The 12,038-nt window shown below is 48.7% G+C and overlaps 1 protein-coding gene across 2 annotated transcripts in view; it reads right to left on the reverse strand.

Annotated features, from left to right (window-relative positions):
- Positions 1-12,038, reverse strand: part of GRIPAP1 (GRIP1 associated protein 1) — a 61,960-nt gene that overhangs the window by 24,817 nt on the left and 25,105 nt on the right. For both annotated transcript variants that reach the window (XM_081175692.1, XM_081175691.1), the window contains 5 exons: positions 11,251-11,364; positions 11,022-11,099; positions 9,435-9,530; positions 7,991-8,047; positions 6,213-6,312 (listed from right to left, as the gene is read on the reverse strand). In XM_081175692.1, coding sequence (XP_081031818.1) covers positions 6,213-6,312; positions 7,991-8,047; positions 9,435-9,530; positions 11,022-11,099; positions 11,251-11,364 — 445 coding nt within the window. The remainder of the gene's footprint in view (positions 1-6,212; positions 6,313-7,990; positions 8,048-9,434; positions 9,531-11,021; positions 11,100-11,250; positions 11,365-12,038) is intronic.

Below are 12,038 nucleotides of genomic sequence, written 5' to 3' on the forward strand. Positions count from 1 at the left end.
ACAGATCGTGAAGCTGAGGCTCCAAGACTTTGGCCACCTCATGAGAAGTGAAGACTCCCTGGAAAAGACCCTGATGTTGGGAAAGATGGAGGGCACAAGGAGAAGGGGACGGCAGAGGACGAGATGGTTGGACAGTGTTCTCGAAGCTACAAACATGAGTCTGACCAAACTGCGGGAGGCAGTGGAGGACAGGAGTGCCTGGCGTGCTCTGGTCCATGGGTTACAAAGGGTTGGACATGATTAAACGACAACAAATGTGTCTTAACCAACTGTGGTTTATGTTATTGTGGTTGTTTTGCCATAAACCCTATAGATTAAAAAGTTAGGATATCAGGCACTCCCACATCCCCACACCATGGGACAGCTAAAATGGACAGTATCCTTTGGAACAAACCAAAAAGAACTAAAAGAGCACAAATTCCTACTCTAGAAAGACAGCAGAGGAAATGTAGAGAGAAGCTGAGCAGCAGACCCAATTTCCCCTCCATTGCATGGAGATGTGAAGACACTAATACAACTCCCAACTCTGCCACGAGTTTGGTAGTTAAAAGTGAGGCACATCTGCTGCAGCTTCAGCCCCCCACTAGCCATGGGAAACACAAGGGATGTCCCCGTATAGCGCAGCTGTAAGCATCGCTGAGTTAACCTAAGTGAAGCACTTTAAGCCTTTCCAAGCCTTTTATTAGGAAAATGCCCATTGTGACGATGGATGGGCTGTTTGTGTGATAGGGACTGAACCTGGGCTACTGGCTGCTTGCAAGGTGTACACTCTGCAATCGAGCAGAGGCCATTCCCCAAACAGGGGTAATATGGCCACTGTTCATTTTTATGGGAGGAAGTAAAATTTTGTATTCCAGGACACCCAAAGGCTAAATGTGGACCCTGCTCCCTCACCCCTTCTTGATGCCAGCCACTGAGAACCAAGAACTGTTGACATATGCACAACCCCAACCCCTGCCCAGTTCCAGCCTGGATTCCGTTTCTTGGGTCAGGCTAGAGTGCCACATCTCCCTAAATAAAAATTCTCAAAAACTGTGATTAGTTATAAAAAGTGGGGGAGTAGGGAAATAGAGGGCGGGAACAGAGTCGGAACCTGGAAGCAACATGGCAAGCAGACAGTCGCCGTTTATCTGCCATGCCTCAATCAAAGAAAGAGCAAAAAGAGGCATATATATTTTTTGAAACACACACACATAAGCTTGTAATAGGTATGCTCTTGCATGGGGCCTCATGAGGAACTCCTATCCAAATGATCTATCAGGTCCTTTCTCCACTTTGCTCCACTAAACTCCGAGCACCTGGTGTTCCCAGACTGTTCCACAAGCCCAGAAATGGCATTTCTAGCCATTTGTGCTGCCTGCCTGCCTGCCTGCCGGAGAGCTTTGCAGAGGGAGAGTGCTGGGTGTGTAGGAAGTGAGAAATCCTACAAGCAAGTGATGCAGCTGCCCAGCCCGGCTGGTTAATTTTTAATCCGGTGGTGAAAACAAGAGACCCATTCAATGCTGGGAACTGCCGACTATCCGCCCCTCCTGAACTCCCTGCTGCAAGTGGCCTCCAGCGCCTTTCAAGCCCACCTGTTAACTCAAGCGCTAACCTCCCCTGGGACCAACGGATGCCTTTCAATCTCCCGCCTGTGACTCTCTTCCTCTTTAGCTCAGCTTTCTTTCTTTTAAAGGAGCAAGCTGAGTTGGAGGTCACTGGCTCTTTGTTAAGAGGGAAAGAGAAGAAGGGATTACGCAGACGATGGCTTTTCAACAGAACTCCATGCTGGGAGAAAGCCCTGTGGAGGGAGAAGGACTCTTTTGTGCAGGCTGCTCTGGAAAAAACAGGCGCGAGCGTGTGTGCGCGCACACAACACACACAAAACGGAGGAATTCAGAAGGCAATGAAAGTCCCTTCACACTCCAGGGTGCATTAGATCAAAGCAGGGAGATAAAAGCCATCCCTCCCAAGCAATTTGCCAGGGGCCAAATGACAGTGCCGCTTGGGGACCAAGGAAGGAATGGCGCTCACTTCAAGGCCTCCTTTAAAGAGAGAGAGGGAGAGAGTTCTCTGCAGGTTGCACTAGCAGCAACAGCTGACAATCCCTTTTCCCAACCATACTTGGAGGCAGAGAAGCAGGACACAATCAGGAAAATCGCTTTCAAACATGGAGGAACTGCTCCTTTAAATACCTTTTGACTGCTCTGCTGTCCTCAAAGCCAGGGAGCAGAGAAAGGGCTGCACTTGCGACCCATCGAACGCGATTTTCTAAGCGCATGCAAATGATTGCCAGGTGCAAGGGTGAAATCTTGTGCTTGTGGCCCAAGAAACGCAAAATGGTGCAGCATCAAGGGATAAGGTGGTCTCCTGGGAGAGGAATGGATCCTAGTGGATGGTCCCATGAGGAGACTGGGCAGGTTGGAAGTTTCCTGTGCTTTTGTCCTTTAGTAAGTGAGCAGCGTTTAGTGGCTTAGAACATGCAAAGGGAGGTCAAGAGATCTGGTTTCTAGAACTTGATTGCAGGAGTTGATGGGACACCTTTCCGCGTGCTTGAAAACACTTTGTGCAGATTATGCTATTTATTTTATAACTGCAGACCAGGTGAAGCCAGGATCACCCCCTGCCATACTGATGGGCAATGACTGAACTTGTGAAAGAGACAGACAGCCTTCGCTTGACAGATGGTGTCTGCAGGGCAAGGCTAGGAGTTCTAGTCTCCAAATTAAGGCCATGGGGCACTTTCACTTTCACGTGATTAAGTTCCTACATGGAACTCTTTTGTGCACTGGAAGACAGTAGAAATTCAGCAGCCCTAAAAGCTTGGGTCAACCAGGTCTACTCATCTGGTCCTTGAAATACAGAAACGGAGGAAGCTGCTTTATATTGGGTCAGACCCACTGGTCTACGCTGACAGGCAAGTGCAATCCAGGTCTTCAGACGGGGTTCTCTCCCAGCCCTACCTGGAGATGCGAGGGACTGAATCTGGGACCTTTTGAAAGCAAAGCAGATGCTCTACGACTGAGCCACAGGCCTTCTCAATAAGCCCTTAACATAAACCAAGACAGAAGACACTGAGAAAGTCTTACTTGCATAGAATCATAGAATTGTAGAGTGGGAAGGTCCCCTGAGTCCAAGCCCTTAAAAATGTAGTATAAACACCGACAACTGGGAAACATTGGTCTGCAATTGCTCTAATTGGAGGACAGCCTTTACCAAGGGTGTCATGGACTCTGAAGGCTCTCAAACTTAGGACAAAAGGGAGAAACATGCTAAGAGAAAGGCACACTTGGCAAATCCACACCGTGATCAACTCCCATCCGGAAACCTATGTCCCCACTGTGGAAGGACGTGTGGATCCAGAATTGGCCTCCACAGTCACTTACGGACTTATTGTTAAAATCGTGTTTATGGAAGACAATCTTACTCGGCTACAAAAGATCGTCAAGGAAGACGACGACGCTCAGCTTCCCCTTGCCTGTGTATAATGAAACCCAAGAGGACATGATCACTTCCTCCCAAGGTTCTCTGTACTTTCACTTCGCCAATTAAAAACTCTGATGCGTTTCATCTGCAGCAAGGGGAAGTTCTTCCCGTAGAAAAGGGAACATTTTTCAAACAGTTCTCTTCTTCCTACTGTGTCCTGACAATGTCTTCCAGTTTCCTGTTGATACTCTAAAGAATCAGCCTTTTGACTTCCTCTCCCCACCTCCGTTACCTTCCTTTCCGCTTGCAGTCCTCATAGATGTCACCTGTTTCCTCCACGGAGAGCAGCTTGCTCTGACTGTGACCTCACACAACCCAGCTCTGCCCCAGCAGCAACACTCCTACACACACAAACATATGCAATCGTGGTGCAGGGCTGCCAGACACAAATCTGACACCCACACTCTCTCTTCCCCATTATCCTCTCTCTCTCTCTGAAGCCTCAGCCAGATGGCTCATTTAAGAGATCATCTGTTTTCATGCTTACCCACCTGCAGGTCAACTCTACCGTGGCACAGTTCCTTCTACCCTCCCTGGGCCACGCAGCTGACACAGCCAGGTGTCGGACTGACCACAGCACCAGCTGGGCAGCTGGATTCCTACTGCAGCGGTGTCCGGGGATGGAAGAAGGGGCTGTTTTTCCCATTAGGAATGCTACCCGTGTTCACAGCAACGCTGAGCCAGGAGCTTTGAAAGCTGCTGCCTGAGCAAGTTCTTAATAAATTTTCTGGAAATGCATTTCCTCCGAATGCTTCATTTATTCCAAACACAGAATTCAAGCTGACTTCGTTCAGCACTGCGGGGGGAGAGGTGACGTCTCAAACAGGCCTGGTAAGTACAGTGGTGCCTCGCAAGACGAAAAGAATCCGTTCTGTGATTCTCTTCGTCTAGCGGTTTTTTCGTCTTGCGAAGCAAGCCCATTGACGGATTAGCGGATTAGCGCTTTTAGCGGCTTATCTGCTGATCGGATCAGCTGATAAGTGGCTTAGCGGCTTAGAAAAAGGGGGGGAGGAAAAAAAACCAGCAGGAACTCGCAAGACATTGTCGTCTTGCGAAGCAAGCCCATAGGAGATTCGTTTTGCGAAGCACCTCCAAAACGGAAAACCCTTTCGTCTAGCGGGTTTTCCGTCTTGCGAGGCATTCGTCTTGCGGGGCACCACTGTATCCAGTGCCTCCATCTATCATGGCTCTCCCATTCAGAGGTGGCTCTAAGCCACCCCAGTCCATATCTTGAGTTGAGTCTCAAGAGTCAAGTCTGGAAAGTTCTCCAGTATCTAAAAGCTGAAGACGCAAACGCTTTACCTGCTAAAAACTGTAATATTTTAAATGCCTACCATTCACCATTTTTAAACCTTCCATTATCTCGCAACAATGAGTCATCACTGCCTCTCCTCCCTGGGGTGCATCTAACATGAGGTTGAGGACACAGACATGTTATGTGCTGCTAACATTATAGTTGGGGCTAAATATATATGCTATGATTCTAGAGGAACTGTGGGGTGGGGGAAGGAAATCCTATTCAGTATAAGGTGCAAAATTCAGCTTGTCTGTGAGAATATCAGTTTTTGCTTTGTTTTTGCTTTAAAGCAGGTTTCTAGTCCTTATAGTTCCACAGGCAGACTCAAAGGAAGTGTGAGCAACAGCTGGTCAAGCTGAAAAGCGAGAGAGGGGTGGCAGAATAATAAAATTTCTACTGGTCAGCAGGCAACCCTGAGTGGCCCTACGCACAGCTCTCTGCTCCACTCTACATGTAATGAAACCAGAATTATGCAAAATAGCAAACGCTGGGAAATCAACAGTGCAGATCAACTTAAAGTGCATGATTTATATAGCCTGAAAAAAACAGCTTTCTCTTAGAGACGAAGTTAGGTTTCATTGGAGCAGAATTCTCATTATTCTTTTTAAGGGAAAGTGCACCCAGCTCCAAATATCATCTTAGTGGGTATGAAATATGGGCCTGTTAGAAGAGTTTTGTGTGAAGGAGCCCCTAGAGAAGGACAGTTGAATAGGAAAAGCTACTTCCAAGATCCCTATCAGCTCGCCCACGGGGCAACTTGTCACACTGTTTTCTACTTGGGTACAAGCCACCAATCACTACATATTATTATTTTACCAGAAAGTCCCACAGCAGGTTACAGCAGTATAAAACACAGCATTAAAAGCTGTTTAGAACAGCTTGCAGCCTGCCAAATGAAAAGAACGCAAGCTTGTAAATCAGGGTGGGAAGTCTGAGGCTCGAATGTGGCCCTCCAGACTTTACTATCTGGCCCTTGGCAGTCTCCCCAAGCCACACCTCTCACTGCCCCCTTGCTTTGTATCCTGTTTCCCCCCAGAAGGAATGCTGATAATGCCTTTTGCTTGCCTAGAGGAAGGAAAGAGACGGGTGTGCTAAGCGCATGCAGAAAGCAGCCCAATGTACAAAGGCAACATTTCCATTTGTTGCCCCTCCTACTTTTGCCTCTGGCACCACCTGCCACCAACATGTGGCCCTCAGCAGGGAATACCTCCACCCTTCTTGTAGACAGACACAGGCAGTGGTGGGGCAGCAGTTGACTGACCCCTTTCCTACCCAGCACTTCACAAGGAAAACATAGCTATTTTGAAAACCCCTGTACCCTTCACAGCTGATCCACCAGGTGCATATATGTTCCAGGTACAGAAACACAGGACAATCTTCCCATTTCTGAGCACAACGTTCTCTAGAGGGGAGGGGAAGTTCCTTCCTCTTCCTAGGAGCCCCCTCTCACCTGTCCGGCTCTTGCTATTGGTCAAGATCTCCTGGAGCCGCTCCTGGAGTTTGTCCGCTCGCTTCCGTTCCAAGTGGAGCTGCCTCTTGAGGTCCTTCAACTGTTGGGGGAGAGGGAGGGAGGCGCAAGGGAAATCAGGGCTGGAGGCAGGCTTCAGCAAGGCTTAGCCCCACAACCCATTTTCCGTGCCAGAACCCAGCCCCGAACAGGCCAATGCAACAGCATAAAAAAGGGTGCCACTAAGCATGGGCAGAGTTAATACTCCCCCCTCGCTCTCACCAGTGCGAGCCCACAACCATCCAACCCAGAAGGAAAGATCAGAGTTGCATACAGATCACAATCTCTAAGCTCCGGTTCGAAAACTGCTGCTCTGAGTGCCGGGACCACGATGTGGGAAGAACGAGGTTCTCTCCCCATCCAGCTTCGAAGGCTGCCACCCAAATAGCTGCTATCCAGTGGAAACAGGAAACACCAGTCTAACTAACTCCATGGAGACCCCTAACCCTAATGCACTTCTGCAGTTAAAGGTCAGAAGACACACACTTCCAGGGACCTTGGGACCCTTCAAAACTGGGCATCAGTTGGAGGCCACAGTGACCTCCTCATCAGGGGTGGGTAGAGCCTTGGGAGAGCTTAGCAGGGGAAGGGGGCAATTTCTTAGCGTGGTGAAGGGTGGGAGGGGAAGAGGCATCACAGAATAATAATAATAATAATAATAATAATAATAATAATAATAAGAAGAAGAAGAAGAAGAAGAAGAAGAAGAAGAAGAATTTATTTGTACCCCGCTCATCTGGCTGGGTTTCCCCAGCCGCTCTGGGTGGCTTCCAACAAAGATTAAAAATACATTAAAATGTCACACATTATAAACTTCCCTGAACAGGGCTGCCTTCAGATGTCTTCTATTGTCAGGTAGTTGTTTATCTCTTTAATATCTGATGGGAGGGCATTCCACAGGGCGGGGGCCACTACCGAGAAGGCCCTCTGCCTGGTTCCCTGTAGCTTTGCTTCTCGCAGTGAGGGAACTGCCAGAAGGCCCTCAGTGCTGGACCTCAGCATCCAGGCAGAACAATGGGGGTGGAGACGCTCCTTCAGGTATACTGGGCTGAGGCCATTTGGGGCTTTAAAGGTTAACACCCACACTTTGAATTGTGCTCGGAAACGTACTGGGAGCATAGGGATGCTGTCCATAAAAAGAAGAGTGCAGCTGCAGTTCTGTCCTCTGCATCCCAGCTTCTTTGCGTCTGGTCGCTCGGATAACCAGCTGGGAGTGAGGCAGACAGGCAAGAAGGCATGCGTGAGATGCAGCTCAGCACAGAGTGAGGAGACCCAAAGCAGCAGGAGCAGCAGCAGCAGCAGCTCAGAGTCTGATGCACTTAAGACTCAGGCAAGGGGGCAACCAGGGGAGCACAGTGGCTGTTGTGCCTTCAAAATTCACAGCAGCTCCTTCTTTCTGGGACTTCAACCATAGTGCCCCACCCCACCGCAAGTGATACATTGCAGTGGACAACTATTGGCCTGCTGCTCCTGATGTTCTCTCTTTAGCAAGGATGGGGAATGTAGCTCAGAGAGGGGGGTCTTTAAGACCTCCAGCAGCCTCCAGCTACATGCTTTCTTGGAGAGAGAGTGCCCTGCTCTCAAGATGAAATGAGCCCAGAGGGAGAAGGGCAGTTAATGGCCCGGGCCCACAAGGAATGGCAACCTGGGTTCAAAGAGAAAGATCAGCAGGGTCTCTTGCCTTGCCCCCCCCCACTTCCCTCGGGGAAAGCCCATCTCACCGCTGCGCTGCCTTTCTTCTCGAGGATCCGCTGCCCGTCAACCGTGTCCTTCACTTCCTGCCAGGGAGACAAGGCTGTCACAAACCACTGGGACCAGAAGTGCCAAATTATGTTTCTATCACACTTTCGGGGGGGTGAAAATGCTTGGCAATTCTCCTCTCTGCTCCGTCTCATCCTCTAAGAGGCAGAATAGTTATCATGCAGGGGACAATGGTTGTGTGGATCACAGCTGTGCTGAAAGCTGTGGAATCCAGGTCCCACCTTCCGTTTCCCGAAAAATACTAATACCTCCTTTTTTAAAAAAGGAGACATTTCCAGTCCTCATGGAGGACTGGACATTCAGTTTTGGCCCACATCTCTAATCTGTTAAGGTCATTTTTAATTCTGATTCTGTCTTCAGCAGCACTGGCTACTCCTCCCACTTTGGTGTCATCTGCAAATATGATTAGGATCCCCTCAATTCCTTCGTCCAAGTCGTTTATAAAGACATTGAACAACAACAGGCCCAGGACAGAGCCCTGTGTCACCCCACTTGTCACTTCTTTGCAGGATGACAAGGAACCGTTAGTGAGCACTATTCACACTTAGAATCTTCACACTTTGCTGTCTCTACTCACAGATCTCCCTTCCAAATCCTCTAGCCCCCTTCAACCCACCACTAGGGAAACATTCCTCCTGTCACTCTGCCATTTTTCATTTTTACCTCCCAACCTTTGGTCTAAGTAAAGGGACCCCTGACAATTAGGTCCAGTCGCGGCTGACTCTGGAGTTGCGGCGCTCATCTCGCTTTATTGGCAGAGGGAGCCAGCATACAGCTTCTGGGTCATGTGGCCAGCATGACTAAACCGCTTCTGGCGAACCAGAGCAGCGCACGGAAACGCCGTTTACCTTCCCGTCAGAGCGGTACCTATTTATTTACTTGCACTTTGACGTGCTTTCGAACTGCTAGGTTGGCAGGAGCAGGGTCCAAGCAACGGGAGCTCACCCTGTTGCGGTGATTCGAACCACCGACCTTCTGATTGGCAAGTCCTAGGCTCTGTGGTTTAACCCACAGCGCCACCCGCGTCCAACCTTTGGTCTAAACTAGGATAAATGGGATAAAAAGACTGGTGAGGCATCTGAAGAGAGATCCAAGGGACCCAGACCCAAGGATCTCTGCTACACTCAGACATAGCACGGGGCACTTTCCACCTAGTGAACCAGACGGGGAACCGGGACTCATTGAGAAGGATCTGCAGAAGCCCAGTCTGGATATGTGACTTGGGGTGGGACAGCACCACCTGCCTATCCGTGCCAGACACTGCAAGCGTGCTGGAAAGAAAAGAGGCACAATCCAGCAGATGGGCAAACCCATCAGGAGGGAAGGGAACAGGTGGACCCAGGAACCTCATGCTGCCAAGCACCTGCTCCTGGGGGAAGCTGGCAGGCAGCAGCACACACACACCTGTTTCAGTCGGCTGATTGTGTCCAAGTGTTCATCCTTCGCTCTTTCAATCTCTCGCAGCTTCTCCTTGGTTGCTTCCACCTCACGGTCCTTTAGCTGCAGAGGAGAAAACCCAAGAGCAGGCATTGAGGAGCAGATACAGGATTTCCCCAACCCTGCAATTGTTGCTGGTTTAAAAAATGCCAGTGGCTGAGAAGGAGACACTTGCAGGGGAGAAGAAAACACGCTTAAACCTACCACCTGCACCCCCAGTCATTTCCCCCTGCCCATTTGACCAGCAGACATCTCCAAATCATCAAAAACTCCAAATCAAAGAGCGGAAGCAAAAAGATATCAAAAGAGAACCCACCCACCACCATTTCCTCCCCTCTGCCGAATGCTAATGTTGTTCTCTTTTAGCTTCGGGGATTCATCCATGTGTTTTAAAGTATGTTTTCTGATCTTTTATGTGTTGTTCTGTTTCAGGTGGTTGCATTTTAAATTTGGGTCCCCACCCTGCTTCTATTATTGCAAATTGCCCCGAGATCCATTTTGATGAAGGGCAGTATAAAAAACATTTCTGAATGACTGCAGCAAAAGCTAAATAAATAAGAGGATGAAAGAGGCATACTGCTGGTCATCTGAATAACTGAGCTTCACCGTCCCGTTGCTGTAGTTCAGGGGTAGGCAAACTAAGGCCCAGGGGCCAGATGCGGCCCAATCGCCTTCTCAATCCGGCCCGCGGATTGAGAAGAATGTGAGCAGAATCCATCTCTGGGCTATTTGTGGGGCCTGCCTGGTGTTTTTACATGAGTGGAATGTGTGCCTTTATTTTAAATGCATCTCTGGATTATTTGTGGGGCATAAGAATTCATCTTTTCCCCCCCCTCCAAAATATAGTCTGGCCCCCCACAAAGTCTGAGGGACAGTGGACCGGCCCCCTGCTGAAAAAGTTTGCTGACCCCTGCTAATTGGTGAGAAATCCATTGCATCGAACGGCTGGTCCACACCAGAGACACTTCTCCCATCAACCTCCTGCCACAGGGTAACCCACATATACCTGTGCCATTATTTATTGCATATAGAATAGGGCGGAAAGGGCGAAATGGCTGCTGAGCGACACCGACGACTTTGTTACTTATAAAGTAGCACTCTATGCTCTGGCAGCTAAGAAGATCAGGAAGAAGGAACTAGATAAAATAGCGGTAAACTGCAAAGGGGATTCGGATATTTAATTTGGCACATCTTACCTGAGAATCTTCTGCTACTCTATTCTATTTAATGCAACAAATAATTTTAGCAGCCATGACCATGGTTTTATTGTATGTGTGGCGCCCCGTGATTTTTATGGTTATTGTTGTTTTTCTTGTCGTTCTCCTTCTGAATGATGCCATGGCCTGTGGCTAGTGCAGTAAAAAGTTTAATTGGAATTGGGTAACCCACACGGTCTGCATCAAGGCAGCTGCTGGAGAGTAGAAGACAAAGGAGCATCCGCCAACGGCGTCATCTGGGTTCACTAGCTTCTTACAAGACTGTGGAAGCAGCTCAATGGCCAGAGCGGATCACTCCATTTCTCCGAATTGGGAAAGCCCAAAATATTTCCTGTACCTGCAAGTCAGCCACATGCTGCTCCTTACAGACTCGCATGGCCTCTGCGTGCTCTTGCTGATGCTTCTCTATCAGCTCCTGGGAAAGAGGATGGGAACAATCAGATCCCTGGAGCAGGACAGGAAGACTTGGGGGGGGGGACCAAGCGTTGGGTCGTACTGGCCCTCTGGTAGGGTACGCCAGTTCTGCCCTGTGACATGTCACTAAGGGGAAGGGGGGGTCCAGTCACCTCCGCCTCTTTCAGCCGCCGTTCAAACCAGCCCTTTGTGCCATCCATGGACTGTATTTGGAGGCGCAGCTCTTCCACGGTTTGCTGCATGGACTCCAGTTCCTGGCTGCGCACCTGAAGGGCAAGAGAAAGGGATACAGTCATAGAATTGGAGACTTGGAAGGGACTCCGAGAGTTATCAACTCTGCAATGCAGGAATCTTTTGCCCAGCGTGGGGATCGAACCCACGACCCAGAGATTAAGAGTCTCATGCTCTACTAACTGAGCTATCCCAGATGCAGGTAGTAATCCCAGGGGAATCAGCACAAACTAAAGATCAGCACAGAAAACAGGCACTGGCCCTTTAAGGGCAGTGTAGAGGAAGTGAACACACTACCATTTGCTAACAAAATGGCCATCTCTATCTCAGGTGAGCAAGGGAAGGGGTGAAAGAAAGGCTGTATGTTTAATAATACTAATAATAATACTAATACTACTACTACTACTACTACTAATAATAATAATAATAATAATAATAATAATAATAATAATAATAATATATTTATTTATTTATTTATACCCCGCCCATCTGGCTGGGTTTCCCCAGCCACTCTGGGCGGCTTCCAACTAAATATTAAAAACAATACAACATCAGACATCAAAAACTTCCCTAAACAGGGCCACCTTCAGTTGTCTTTTAAAAGTAAAATAGTTGCTAATAATAATAATAATTTATTATTTATACCCCGCCCATCTGGCTGGGTTTCCCCAGCCACTCTGGGCGGCTTCCAAAAGAATATTAAAATACT

The sequence above is a fragment of the Podarcis bocagei genome (assembly GCF_964188305.1).
Source record: "Podarcis bocagei genome assembly, chromosome: 17".
Classification (NCBI taxonomy): domain Eukaryota; kingdom Metazoa; phylum Chordata; class Lepidosauria; order Squamata; family Lacertidae; genus Podarcis; species Podarcis bocagei.